Source organism: Leucopleurus acutus (genome assembly GCF_964270905.1).
Source record: "Leucopleurus acutus genome assembly, chromosome: 3".
In the NCBI taxonomy this organism is placed as follows: Eukaryota; Metazoa; Chordata; class Mammalia; order Artiodactyla; family Delphinidae; genus Leucopleurus; species Leucopleurus acutus.
In genome coordinates, this window is record NC_139145.1 from 103,413,832 (window position 1) to 103,429,191 (window position 15,360).

At 38.0% G+C, this 15,360-nt stretch overlaps 1 protein-coding gene across 1 annotated transcript in view; it reads right to left on the minus strand.

Annotated features, from left to right (window-relative positions):
• The window catches only part of ADGRV1 (adhesion G protein-coupled receptor V1), a 577,115-nt gene that overhangs the window by 54,547 nt on the left and 507,208 nt on the right, over nucleotides 1-15,360 (minus strand). The window contains exon 87 of the mRNA XM_082836315.1: nucleotides 5,412-5,533. Within this exon, the coding sequence (XP_082692441.1) occupies nucleotides 5,412-5,533 (122 nt within the window). The remainder of the gene's footprint in view (nucleotides 1-5,411; nucleotides 5,534-15,360) is intronic.

Below are 15,360 nucleotides of genomic sequence, written 5' to 3' on the forward strand. Positions count from 1 at the left end.
CTGGGGCTGGAAAGCCGGTAGGAATTAAGACTGGTGGTGGCTACCATGCTCAGCGCACTCAGAAAGCCCATTTAGCAAAAAACAAGATAGAGCCCCGAGGCCTTTGGGATTTGGGATTGCTAAGCAAGTATGTACAGAACTACTTTTTTCTTTTTGGAAATTTTAGAGTCCCTCTTTTGATACAAAAGAAAGCGCAATGGAAATCAGGATTTGTTCACCTCACATCCACACATCAAGTGCATCATGGGGAAGTGGAAAAACAGCAGATACCATAAACATGCTGACATGCTAGCAAGCAACTCCTAGAATTAAAAAAAAAAAACAACCCAGGAAATAAACTCAGAGGACATTTCCCCCTTTATTCTCTATGTTCTGCTTACTCGATACTCAACAGTTTAAATTTTTTTAAACAATCAAGAAGATGTAAATAACATGCCCAAATCAATAAAAATTTGAATTAAAGTTCAGTTCTTGAGGAAAAAATGTCTTAGAGTTCAAGGAAGAAGCAATAAAAATAACAGTAGACATATTTAGAATGATAACTTTTTTTACATCACTTTTGCATTTGCATCCATCATGCTTTAGAAAGTATTTCATATACATTTTCTTAAAATGCTCAAACATATTAAAAGTTTGGTAGCTCAACCCTGAATCTTCAGAAAGTGATCAAGAAATTTCTGATAATATTTCAAATGATCAAGATTTTCTTTTTTAAATTGTACACAATAATAAATATCAAATATCAGAATATTATAAAAATATAACTTTCATCTGTCAGTTTCAGAGCACCTATGGCATAATAATAATCTGGATTAAAAAGTGAGGCAGTAATCACCTCTGAGCAAAATATAAAAACCAAGCGTAAGATATATAGTACACTTTTCCGGTCACAGGTGTTGACAAAAGCCAATAAGAAAATACAAAAGTCAGGGACTCCCCTGGTGGTCCAGTGAGTAAGACTCTGTGTTCCTAATGCAGGGGGCCTGGGTTCGATCCCTGGTTGGGGAACTAGATCCTGCATGCATGCGGCAATTAAGAGTTTGCATGCCGCAACTAAGAGTCCACATGCCACAACTAAGAGTCCTCATGCTGCAACTAAAAGATCCCACATGCTGCAACTAAAGATCCCGCATGCCGTAACTAAGACCCAGAGCAGCCTAAATAAATAAATTAATTAATTTTTAAAAAGCATGGAATCATGGAAATGCCCAAGTTGAAGACGTGAAGTAGTTTATAAATTAAATGAACTTTAATAAACCCTAGAGAAACCATATTTTCCAAGTGTTTCTTAACAGGCATTCCTTTTAGGACTGACTCACTGAGCACTGGTGCTAGGAATATGCCAGTGCACCAGATACCAGGCAACAGTGATACAAAAAGTCATTGCTTCAATGGTGCCGCATAGATGGAATTAAGCTCATTAAACATGAGTTTGAAATATTCTTAGTTTTTACTTATACTTAGCTTGTTTTCAGTTCCTCAAAGAAAGAGATCATAACAATTCCTTTTTTATCTTCCTGTGAAACATAGTTTAATCCTCAACAATCCTCCTTTATTACCAAACCTCTAACCTCCATAAGAGCTCAATAAACCTTTCTCTTGTGTGTGGTTTGATAGGTTACAATGGCTACCATTTCAATCGTAAGGCTTAATTTATTTAATTACTGCTGAATTACAATTACAGATTTCAGGTGTCCAACCCGAATCCCACCAATTTCTCTCTAAGCAGTCATTTCTTTACCATCTTCCAACCCACTGTAATTTATTATTTACTTTCTGCTTAGAAACTGCTCCTTACCTTTTACTATTTTTACCACAAGCTTTTAATCCATTCCTCTCAACAAATGTCCTTGCTTTTTGCCTTTCAGAGATAAGAGAGAGCATTACATACAAACTCCAACTTTCCAGACTTCCAGCTCCAGCAGAGTTTTTCGTGTACTCCTATCCTTCCTTCTTTCCTGAGCCTCAGTGAAAGAAACATGTCTAACTCCTCCCTCAGACAGGCCGTCTGTCTCTTCTGTTTTCCTGCCCTGTCCATGATCTTGCCAAGGCAATGAGCCTTTCCTCCAGTTGTCAGTTTCTTCTTCTCTGTTGGTTCTTTTCACAAGGAAAGAAAACCAAACCCCCAAGTTTCCTTTGAACCAACCAACCTTCCTTCCTAAGCTATTATTGCTTTCTCCATTAAACTTCTTGAATAAAACAAACAAAAAAAACTGCTCTTTAACTGTTAGTTACTGTACAATTGCTTTATGTTCATTATGCCATTTAATTAAATCACACTGTAATCCTAAATGGTATTTATTCCCGTTTCACAGATGAAGAAAGTAGAACTGGGTAAACATCTGTGACTCAGCTGAAGTCAACCAGATAGTAGGCTGGTGGAGTTACGATCACACTTACTTTAACCAATGGTTCTCAAGCTGTGGTCTCTAGAGCAGCTGTATCAGCATCTCCTGGAACTTGTTAGAAATGCAAATTCTCAGGTCCCACCCTGATCTACTGTATCAGAAGCTCTGGGTGTGGGACCTACAATCTGTGTTTTAGCAAGCCCTTCACGAGATTCTGATGACACTACAGTGCGGGGACCAGTGCACTAGACCACGATGCCCTTCTGTTCTCATTCTATTTAACCTCTCTGCTACACTTGACAGAGTTAGGTGTTTTCTTTTGAAGCCTTCTTTTCTACCAGAAACTCCAAACTACTATATCTTGATTCTCTTTCACTAACAATCTCTTTCACTAGCCTTCCAGCTAAAACATTGGTTAGCTTTACCAATGTCTCCCAAATCTCACCAACTCACCAACTTTGCTGCATGTTCCCTAGGACCTTCTCTTGTTGTAATCTCCATGTTGACAAAAGGAGTCAGTGTCCAGCCATTCACCACAGCCAGCATCTCTAGGTGACGTTGCTCTCTTGCCCCCTACATTCCTACATTTAATTGGCTAACCAAATTTCATCAATATTTATCTCTAGAATATTCTCAAACCTGTCACCTATCTCTATCTCCAGGTGCACTCCCAAACATTATAGGCTGGAATATGATAACAGCCTTCCTGCCTGGAGCTGCTCTTCTTTTCAATACCATCCTAAACATTTCCAGTTATCCTTCTAAAAAGCAGGTATAAGCATGTCATTCCCATTCAGAATTTAAAAATTAAAAAAAAAAACCCTAACAAAATTTAAAAAACTAATCAGAATAAAACAAACAAAACACCCAACTTTTATGGCTTCCCTTTACCTAAAGGCTGAAGTTTAACATCCTATTCTGAGCATGGTAACATGGTGATTAAGCCAACCTAGCTTTCTGTCTCCTCTCCCACCAGTAACTGCAAAACCTTTCTTCCTCCCCCAAACCTTTGGTAAATGTAGGCAAGATTAATCACGTTTCTTTTTTGCAGCCTAGGCTAACACTGTATTCTCTGCCTGAAATACCCATCTCTAACTATCTACTCATCACTTATTTAATAAACATTAAATATGACACAAACTCAGGGGCAGGTAAAATGAACAAATTGAATATATCGGGTATAATGAGGTAACGTGTCCCATCTAAAGAGGGCAGCATCTACTCAAGACTTGAAAATTGCTGCCATGCAAATACTGCTATTAGAGAAAAGCCAGACATTCAGGTTTTCATGTGAAATTTCTCAATTTAAAAATTGAGCAAATATTTATTTATTTTTCACATCTTTATTGGAATATGAATGCTTTACAATGGTGTGTTAGTTTCTGCTGTATAACAAAGTGAAACAGCTATACATATATATATGTCCCCGTATCTCCTCTCCCTTGAGCATCCCTCCCACCCCTCTAGGTGGTCACAAAGCACCGAGCTGATCTCCCTGTGCTATGCAGCAGCTTCCCACTGGCTATCTATTTCACATTTGGTAGTGTATATATGTCAGTGCTACTCTCTCACTTCATCCCAGCTTCCCCTTCCCCCCATCCCCAGTGCTCTCATGTCTGTTCTCTACGCGTCTGCGTCTTTATGCCTGCCCTGCCACTAGGTTCAGCAGTACCGCTTTTTAAAATTCCATATATATGCGTTAGCATATGATATTTGTTTTTCTCTTTCTGACTTACTTCACTCTGTATATTAAAAAAATCTAAAACCCTGTTCTGTGTACCATTGTGTGTCCACCAAATAAAACACACCTATAAGCTGTCAATGTGGACTTTGGTGTTAGTTCTGCTAGGCCTAGGTATTCAAAGGTGACCAAGACAGGGCCTCTGACCTGAGTGGCTCACCTTTGGTGTTCAGCTCAAACACTAGCACAGGCAGGAGTAAACAAGTCCTCTACTCTGCTCTCATAACACTTTGTTTACATGGCACCTGCCAGAGTACACCCTTACAGCTAATTGTTTGCTTACTCCCTGAATCATCAGATCCTAGAGAAGCAGTGCTGTCATCTTCACCCTAGTAATGGTAGCACTGGCACACTGTGCTAGTAGCTGGTACTCAATTATAACTCTATTGGGAGGTGTCTATATATCAACTTGATTCCAAATGTTTAAGCCACTTTGTATTTTTCCCTCCCTAAATTGATATTATGTTTTGATTAGGCATCATGCTGTTAGATATGATCTCACTAATGAATCTGTCTCCTACAAAGCAAACCTAAATATGTTTTGAGTCATGTTTCAGTTTTATGCTATAATCCTAATATTTTTCCTACAGAGGTTTCTTGTAAGATGGTGGTCCAAACAAGGGCTGTTTACAGATATCCTTGGCAAATTCAATAAATTGTTTTAGTCTAGGACACATCTTTTCACTTTGAAAAATAAGAAAAAATGTGTTCATTTGTTCAGTTTGCTAATTTCAGGGTACAACTTTTTTTCCATTTAACAAAAGCACTAAAAAAGTCAGCTTTAACTTTTGTTACAGTTATATAATTCCTGGTTACGCTATCCAAACATTCTCACAAAGCTAATTTAAGCTACGCATTGCCAGACTTGGAGGATGTCAATCAGTTTTCAGTGAACCAAAACACCAAGCACCAGACTCAAGAGGGAATTGCTTGACCATCACTGTTATTCTACTCTCAGTTGATCTAATTTCTAGACAGACCCACTCCAAATATGTGCATATGCCCTAGATGGCTGCCATCTGTGAAGTTTATAAACATCAATCCTATTGAAAAAGAAACATGTTTTTGTAGTTACTTAGGTGTTGTCAAAATGAAGGAGGGTAAATATTTTATATCTTCCCTATTTGTATAACCAGCAGTTAGAGGGTCCAGCCATATTTCAGGTGTTAAAAAATTTTAACATAATCTTTGTCATTTTATTCTAAAACTCTGCGTGATGTTTTTGTGCATAGGAATTCACCTACATGTGGACACTTGATTTCTTTACGTTGAAACTCCCTGCCTCGTGTTTATGTGTGCCGTAACCAAACTGTAAGGCTTACCTGCAGACTGTTGAAAATGACAAAGAGGACCAGCATCCAGAAGTGTCTGTAAGCCATGTGCAGGCCTCCCCAAAGCCATGTCATTGAAATCAGGGCAAAGAGATACAAAACCAGTGGAATTTCTAGACACCATAAAATAAAAAGAAAAGAAAAAGAATTTTTGAACTTCAGAATACTGCATAATCATACATATACACAAAATTATTTTTACCTACTTTCTGGAGATACTCTCTATGTCTAAGCACTCATTTTGAAAGAACAACCTTGGAAATACCAGTCTTACAACAGAGAAGAGAAGGCAACGGTAACGTTGCTGAGTCCACCTTCCTTCTGTTTTGCTGGTAGGCAGGGGACTGAAGGATGAGAACTGTTCCTCTCCTAGACTACCACCTGCTGGACTGTTCAGGAAGTGCCACCAACAACTGGGGAGATGCAATCACATTTCAATCCCAGGGAAGACCGGGTATATAAATCTCCTTAAAAGAGCTCTCTACCAGAAAATGGTAGGCAGCAGTGTGCTCTCAAAATTACTGTAGTCCAGTCTGACATTTTAAAACTTAAGTGATATAACTTGTTTGTATGTAATGGAAAAATACATATTTATCTCTTTTGCTGAGTGGACACCAAACGTCACAGCTATGGTTAAGAGCAAAGATGAAGTGAAGGATTCACTACTGACAACACTAAGCTTATTCTACCCATCATTTTATTGTGCAATTTGTTTTAATAGTTTCCAGAACAGATTTCTTTAGGGCCAAAGGACTTCATTACCCTTTCTACTTATTTTTGATATTTGGGATTTAGAATAACAATCTTAAAGAAGGGTTATTAATATTTAAATGGCAAGCTATAGAATATTTGGAAACTGAATCAGATCTTAGCAGCTGCACATAAACACATTTTCAAGCTACTGAAAGACATCAGGAAGGACCACACATCACTGACAACTCTCATGACAGACCTCAAAGTCCATATATATTCAACATCATCAATTAATGCCTAAAATCTACATACATTGTGGAAATCTGAACAGTTATTTACAATTTTAGCAAATTAAAAATTTTATTTTATTTTGAAACAATCTCAAACTTATAGAAGGGTTGCAAGTACAGTATGACAAGAAAGTTTTGTTTTTCCCTGAACCATTTGAAAGTTGCCAACCTGATCCCCCATCACCTTCTGAACATTGTAATGTATATTTTCTACAAAGACATTCTCCTGCATTAACACAATACAACCATCAAATGAGAAAATTAACACTGATATGTTACGACTATCCTCAGATCCCACTCAAGATCAGTCAATTATTCCAGTAATTTCCTTTGTAGCAGAAGAATCCAGTTGACTTTTCTGTAGTCTTCTTTAATCTGAAATGGCTCCTTTAATAGTATGGAGGTTCCTTAAAAAACTAAAAATAGAACTACCATACAACCCAGCAATCCCACTACTGGGCATATACCCTGAGAAAACCACAATTCAAAAAGAGTCATGTACCACAATGTTCACTGCAGCTCTATTTACAATAGCCAGGACTTGGAAGCAACCTAAGTGTCCATCGGCAGATGAATGGATAAAGAAGATGTGGCACATATATACAATGGAATATTACTCAGCCATAAAAAGAAACGAAATTGAGTTATTTGTAGTGAGGTGGATGGACCTAGAGTCTGTCATACAGAGTGAAGTAAGTCAGAAAGAGAAAAACAAATACCGTATGCTAACACATATATATGGAATGTAAAAAAAAAAAGGTCATGAAGAACCTACGGGCAACTAGGAGCAAGACAGGAATAAAGATGCAGACCTACTAGAGAGTGTCCTCAAGGACACGGGGAGGGGGAAAGGTAAGCTGGGACAAAGTGAGAGAGTGGCATGGACATATATACACTACCAAATGTAAAACCAATAGCTAGTGGGAAGCAGCCGCATAGCACAGGGAGGTCAGCTCGTGCTTTGTGACCCCCTAGAGGGGTGGGATAGGGAGGGTGGGAGGGAGACGCAAGAGGGAGGAGATATGGGGATATATGTATAGATGATTCACTTTGCTATAAAGTAGAAACTAACACAGCATTGTAAAGCAATTATACTCCAATAAAAATGTTTAAAAAATAAATAAATAAAAATAAAATGGCTCCTTTGAGTGTCATTGGCTTTTGTGACTCTGGCATGTTTGAAGATTACCAGCCAGTTTGTCTTGTAGAGTGCCCTTAAATTTGAGTTTGATATTTTCCTATGATTTAGATTATAAGCTTTGCCAGAAATCACAGAAGTGATCCTGGGTTCTTTTCATAACATTCTATTGGATGGCACAAGATTTCTATTTGTCCCATTATCTAGGAGGCTCATTTTGGTCATTTGATTAAGGTAGTGGCTGCATGAATTCTCCATCGTAAAGTTAGTCTTTTTCCTTTTGTAATTAGTATGTATCTTGCATGACATTACTTTGAAACTAGGTAAATATCCTTTCACTTATCAAATATCTGATTTATGCGTTTACTTATTTTTATAATATGGACTCATATATTCTCAACGTAATGGGTTATCATCTATTACTACCATTTATTTTGATGCTCAAATTGTTCTAAGTCTGATTAGTGGGAACCCCTTCAAGATGGTTTCTGTTATGTCCTCATCATTCTGCTTTGGCCCAACAAGATGTTTCAAGCTCATCCTGTACTTTCCCTGCCCCAGTCCTGGCTTCCTTTAGGGTAGAATGGCGTTCAGAAACCAAGATCTGGGGCTGGGTATGGTCATTGCTATTGGGGCGCTGCTGCTCCTACGTCCTCTCAGTAGACAGAGCTGGGGAATACCTGTCTGCACACATCTGCACACACACTCATTTCCATCTAGATTTCTATATCTATCTCTGTACAATGAAAATCACTAGTATACCAATATTTCCAATTCCAATCCAATGCCACAAGGTTAATTGGAATTGTATCTTTTTCTGTATTTGTAACTTCCTTCTCTGTTGGCAAGAAATGCATTTCTCATTATTCTTAAAATATTTACCTATTTGATCAACTCTATTGATTGTAACCAGTCTCCCATTGCTGTTGTCCCTGCCTTGCACAGATGGCCTCCCAAATCCACTCAGGTTCTTAGGAGCCTCGTGAGTCCACTCCACCCTTCACACGGATGCCCCCTCACAATGATTGGCTTGTGACACTCCATGCTTGACACCTTCCACTGGATGCATACCTGGCTCTGTCAAACTAATGGCTTTAAGATGGAATTGTTCTGGACGGGAAAAGAAAGGAAAGAAAGAAAGGAAGAGGGAACCTGAGCATTTTTTTTTTTTTTTGAGAAGAAAAAAGGCTTTCGAAGGACACCATACTGATATCTTGTCAGATATCCCCTTTTTAGAAAAATGTCAATTGTCTAAGTTATTACAACTGCACAGAGAAAATAAGAATAATATAAGACACAGTTTCTGCAGATGAATAGTTCCTGTGTCATCGATGCCTTACCACAGGACAGGAGCGAATATATTAAGATTTATTTAATTTTTTTTAAAAACGTCATTTTTGTTTAATGAAATCATACAATTTGATAAAGGGCCAGAAGGCTCTTATTTTACTTCTGACAAGATACCTTAATACTTAGGAAATTGCCTAAGCTATGCTTGTGAAAGTTTTCAGAGATTAGGTATTAGTCTGGCAATTGCATCCTTTGCTCTCACTGTGCAAGGACAAAATTCTATTTATGGCTCTGTGTACAGTGTAAAAGGACATGCATATTTTGCATGAACAGCCAGGAACCAAATTTTCAAAATTTGGCCTGCATGTTCCTGTGAGTGCCTAGAGCCAGACAAGTGCTGTGTTGCTGAAAAGCTCCATGCGGAAGCCAGAAGAGCATACCGGGGCTGACTAGGAACACCCAGGGCTCATGCTTTTCTGGAACTCTGCAGAAAAGTGTGGTAGTTTGGCAACCCAGATCAGAAACTGCAAGGAAAGACAGCCAGTCATAAATAACTCAGTATACTGCACAACAGACCCCAGGCTGGTTTTCCAGCAGTGCAACACTAACGAAGACATGATTTCTGATGGAAGAAACATATCCAGAGGTACATCCGGATTTTGTGGGCCTGAACTTTTATAAAATTTGGAAAGCCTTCTTTAAAAAATAAAAATTTCAAAAGCATAATTAGGTAGAAGATCTTGGAAGAGGTCCATGCAAGTAACAGGCCCTAAAACGTAAGCCTCATCAGCTTTATGGTGAACCTAAAGGAGGTACCTTTCACCTCTGGGGCCTAGAGTAACAATGACCAAAGGGTGTGAGAGTGGGTGATGGTGATGAAAGTGGGGAGGAGCATGTTGTTGTTTAAAAGTTACTATGAATTCCACTTGGCAAATTGAAAATTAATGTTCTTTTAATGAAAATCATTTAGTTACATATTTCCTAAGCTGATACTTCACGTTTGGTGAAATACTAGTAACTTTTCTGTTGGCTATATAAGTCACTGCTTACTGAAGCAGGCATTTATGATAGGTAATGTTAGAAATATATGTTTAGGAGTGAATTAGTTAATAGAAAACAGAATCATTTCAATGTTCCCGATAAAAGGGAACCCTAAAAACACAGTATTGGACCCATGGAATAAGGGTATCTATATAAAGACTGTGCTATCCAGAATATACAAGGAACCCCTCGAAGTCAACAAAAAATAAACAACCCAATTCAAAAATGGGCAATGGACTTGAACAGACATTTCTCTCCCAAGAAGATATACAAATGGCCATTGAGCACAGGCAAAGATGACCAACATCACTAGTCACTAGGGAAATGCAAATCAAACCCACAATGAAATATTATTTGTACCCACTAGGATAGCTATTGTCAAAAAATGAGAAAGTTACAAATGTTGGCAAAGATGTGAAGAAATTGGAACCCTTGTGCCTTGCTGGTAAGAATGTAAAATGGGGCGGCTCCTGTGGAAAACGGTTTGGTGGTACCTCAAAAAGTTAAACATAGAATTACCACATAATCTAGAAATTTCACTTCTAGGTATATGCTCAAAATAATTAAAACCAGGGACTCAGAGACTTGTACATCAATGTTCATGGCAGCATCATTCACAGTATCCCAAAGGTGGAAACAACCCAAAATGTCCCTCAACAGATGAAAGGATAAACAAAATACAATGTACACATACAATGGAATATTGCTCAGCCTTAAAAAGGAATGAAATTCTGACATATGCTACAACGTGGATAAACCTTGAAAACATTATGTTAAGTAAAATAAGCCAGACACAAAAGGACGAATATTGTATGATTCCACTTACATGAGGTGCCTAGAATAGGCAAATTCAGAGGCAGAAAGTAGAATAGAGGTTACCAGGAGCTGGGAGGGGGAAAAGAGGGAGTTATTGCTTAATGGGTACAGAGTTTATGTTTGGGATGATGAAAAAGTTCTGAAAATAGATGGTGGCGATGGTTGCACAACGCTGTGAATGCATTTACTGCCACTGAATTGGACACTTAAAAATAGTTAAAATGGTAAATTTTATGTTATGCATATTTTACTACATGCTAAAAAAGACAGGCTTGTGTCAAGATGAAGTTCCACAATGAGGGAGAAAACAATCCTCAAAGTACTTAAAATACTTACATTAGCAAGAGTCACTCATGTGATAAACAAAGTAATCTGAAAAGGTTTTAGTGAAAGAAATTGCTTGTGGCAAGTATCAAAAAAAAAAAACAAAACAAAACAACCCGACAAGTGGATTTGTTATTTAGTACTACTATCATTAGTAAAGTCTACTTATGGGAGTCAGTAGATTCCATTGAGAATACATAAGATCTCTTTACTTTTTAGTGGAAAATATGATTTCAATGAATTGCCATTTGTAAAGGAAGTATGGTTCTATATTATGTCTTTTCTTTGTAATTGCAGTCTTGGCTTTATTGCTATGCACCAGTGACAACAATAATGGCTTTATTATGGAAATCACACCTCATTTACATGAAGCTGAAATTTATTCTGTGTTTACAATCTTCTAAAGTACTTGTTTTAATTTTACCTCACTGACCTTCTGATCCTAACAATTTGGATGTGCTGCTAAAACAAACTCATCAACGTAAAACAAGGAACCCAACTGTGAAATAATGTGGATCTAAGATATTTATGGGTCTATTTCCAACAATAATCATGCATTATTTTTAAATTAGAAAAAAAAGGTAATCAAAAAAAGGCATCAAAAGGTCTTATTTCTAAAATATGGGCCTTTATTCTGAAATGAGCAGATACTTGAAGGTCAAGAAGTTTCATTGATCTGATCCATTTCCTTGTGAGAAAATATTAAATGTGCTCTTGAGCTTTCTTAACAAGGGTTAATACACAATGTATAGTCACCCACCTGTATTCTCAGCAAATAAACCTAATGTTGTAGAAGAGAACAAGGTACATATTTCACAGAACTGCCAAATCGGTATTAGGATACTGTGGCTGGAACAGATAACAACAAACTTATGGACTGGATTTGTAAATTGTTCAAAGAAACACTCCATACTTCATCTGGGTAGTTTGCATTCCTAACCTTTGGTCACTAGACCTATACTTGGTTCTAGTTTTAAGAGTTTCCTTCTTGCCTCAGTACTTCAACACGTTCCCAAAAGAGCTCTTGAGAACCATCTGGGCAACAGGGAACCCACTCTGAGTCCTGTGGCTCTGGTGTCCAGACCCAGCTGCAAACGTTTGTTGCAGCAGGCTAGACTGTGTGTATGTCACCTGGATGATGTGCCAGGCTCTTCACTTTATTTAGCCATCCTTATCAAACTCATAATCTCTAGTGTCACCTTCTTTCAATGAGCATTTTAGGCCAACAATATCCAAATATGCATCTCCATCTCTCCTGAGTTCTAGACCTCCAGGTCTGGAGATCCTCAAATTCAGTTCATTCAAAGCTAAATTTGCTATCCTTCCTCTCAAACTGTCTCTTCCTTCTGAGTACAGGTACCACCCTCCAAATGCATTTACCCCATGACTCATTTTTCCTCATACACTGCACCAAATGGGGGGGGAGGGGGAGAGAACCATGCACAGAAAGCAGTCAGCACAGAGCCTGACACAAAGCACGTGCTCAAAAAGCCTTACCTCCTGTCATCTTCACCCTCATCCCATCATCCTCACCCTCATCACCACCATGACTTTAGTCAAGTTAGAGAAACAGCATATGGCTATAGATAGCCCTCTCTTGCATCTTTAAAAGGCCCAAAAATCATGTAATAAACATGTTTAACTTTTTTGTACCTGGATTTCCCAAACTTGTTTGGTGTTAGAACACTTATGTTTATCCTGATGTAATATGATGATCACATAGAGAGGAGGGCTGCTTTCAATGTGCAGACTCTAAGTTCCATCACATCCAAACTGGCACTGAAAACTTCCTGACCAACCTATTTAACATGGACCTCTCCGTATCCTCTATTCCCCTCTGTCTCTCTTTGATATTTTCTATTCTATTCTATTTTATTCTACTCTACTCTATTCTATTCTACTTTATTCTCTCCAATCCCCTCCCATCCCCTCCCATCCCATCCCGTTTCATCCCACTCCACTTTAAAATGCTGGCAATGAGACCCACCAATCTATTGTGACCCACAATGTGTAAAACTCTGCTCTAAAAGGTAATTTAAGTAGCTAGTAGGATATCTCAGACACAAGGTAGATAGAGTAAATGTAACTATCATGGGAGGCCTACAGCCACCATGTTCGGACATGGATTTACCCTGACCCTTCCTGCTATATGAAGGAGGCAAGCTTAATTTGGAGGGATCTGTACAGGTGACACATTAGATCTGCAGGCAGAACAGAGAGTCAATACTGGCCTAGAGTATATTTTCCAGGGGTAAAGAGGAGGAATGTGAGCAAATTCTCAGAGGAGTCTCAAGACCGCTGGGACCCTAAATAGCGGTACTTTGTCAATGGCTGACTTGAGGCTCTCCTGGATGCTAAAGACAGTTCAGTGTCAGGCCTACTTTGAGGGTGATTTATTGGGATTGAAACAAAATGGCAAAAGCCTAGAATTATGGTCCCGCCTTGCAAAAACTATGTATAATTTTCAATTTGCAGGCTATAATTTTGAATCCAAGGAGAATAATCAACTTAGATGAGACCTACCCACATGGACCTTGCACGCACTGTTATTAGAGTAATACCATTTGAACCGTGTACTTCAAAGTTGCCAGAGAATATCCTACTGACGGGGATCAGATAGTTCTCTGATTCTTAAGGAAAAGGTTAAATGATCTGTTTTCTTCTTGTGAGGAAAAATGTCTTGAAACTATGGGAAGGAGAATTACCATTTGGTTTCATAGCCAACATAGTAATTTTCTACACACTTCAGAAATGTTTCATACAATCACATTATGACAAACGTTTTTAGAAGATCAGAGTTCTAAAACAACCATGAAGTCAGCCAACCAACAATCGAAGACTGGCTTAACTTAGCTTCCTAACTACATTTCCAGTTAATTAGCCATTAAGGAGTTCAGAACAGTCATCTCCAGGCATGCTCAGGCACCTAACAGCAATTCCCAACACACTCTGCTTTCGTAACACAATAAAAACACACAATGCATCTTTCAACCTGCTATATCTATATTTTAAGTCTTACTAGATGGTCCCATAATTTGGGGAATCAGGTTGCTATGTATTTGGCCATGACTAGCCAGTTATGTTTTAAAGATAGTTTGATAGTACATCACAGAGCAGTCATTACCATTTAATAGGCTCAAATTCAACACTGAAGTCTTGAATCAATTCTGACACAATGTCTCAGAAAAATTAACACTAAAAATAACTCTATATGTTCAAGAAAATATTTTTACAGTGTGTTAAGTATGTCAGTTCCCAGAACTGTTTCCTGGTAGAGACCCTCAATCTGGATAAATGCCAGCTGACCTCAACGCGTTATTTCCTTTCTTTAATTGGGCTCTGTAGCCCTCACATTACAAAACTGTAACACCAATTTAAAATTTTATTTTAATTTCCTTTGCCATGTCACTATCCTAAAAAGTCTAATTGAATGAAATCTTTCGGTTCCTCTCTGTCAATGTGATTAATTGCATCTCTTCTCCCAAAAGATATTCTGGTATCAGATTATCAGGGCATTGTCTTGTCATAAAAATAATGTTATGTATTTCTCAAAAGCTTTGGGGATATTATTTATCCTCTGTTGTTAAATAACTACATCTGCAAATACAGAAAACTAGTACCAAACCCATATAGAGAGCTGTTTTCGGGAATATATAAGAACAGACCATAAAGTGGTATAATACCTGTGTTATATAAAAGCTTATTGTTAACCATTAAATAATGGCACAGTAACAGTTGTGCCAGGAAGGTCTATGCATATGGGAATGAACTAATATTTTATTGCTCATTCTTACTAAAAACCTTGGATCAAGCCCTTACAGAGAAAAGAAAGAGAAACCATTGTGCTCAGAAAGAAAGGTAATCCCCAGATTGAATGGCATGTGTATGATCTAGGGAGAAGGAGGCTGTCCAAAAAAAATCTACATTGACAATATTTCTATATTAATGATCAAAGTAATTTTATCGAAGTGATTTGGGCCCAATGATAAACTTTAAAATTTTCTTTCTGTATTTGTTTGTCAATGTCATGTGTAGACCTTAAAATCTGTAAGATTTTAATTCCAACTCTTTCTCCTCTTTCATGTGGAATTAAAACTGTTAATGGTTACACTGTTTCACAAGTGTTAGATGTTAGTAGCAAATATAAGGTAGATACTAGAGCTTATTTTTGCCTCAGGCTCAAAATTATGTTTCCACTCCTTCCTTCCTCCTTCCCTTCTTCCTTCCTCCCTTCCTTCCTTCCTTCCTTCCCCTCTTCCTCCCTCCCTCCCTTCCTTGCTTCCCAAGCCCCCAACATAGAGCTATTTTTACTATTCAATTCCATCTTTAATAGGTTAGACAGATCCTG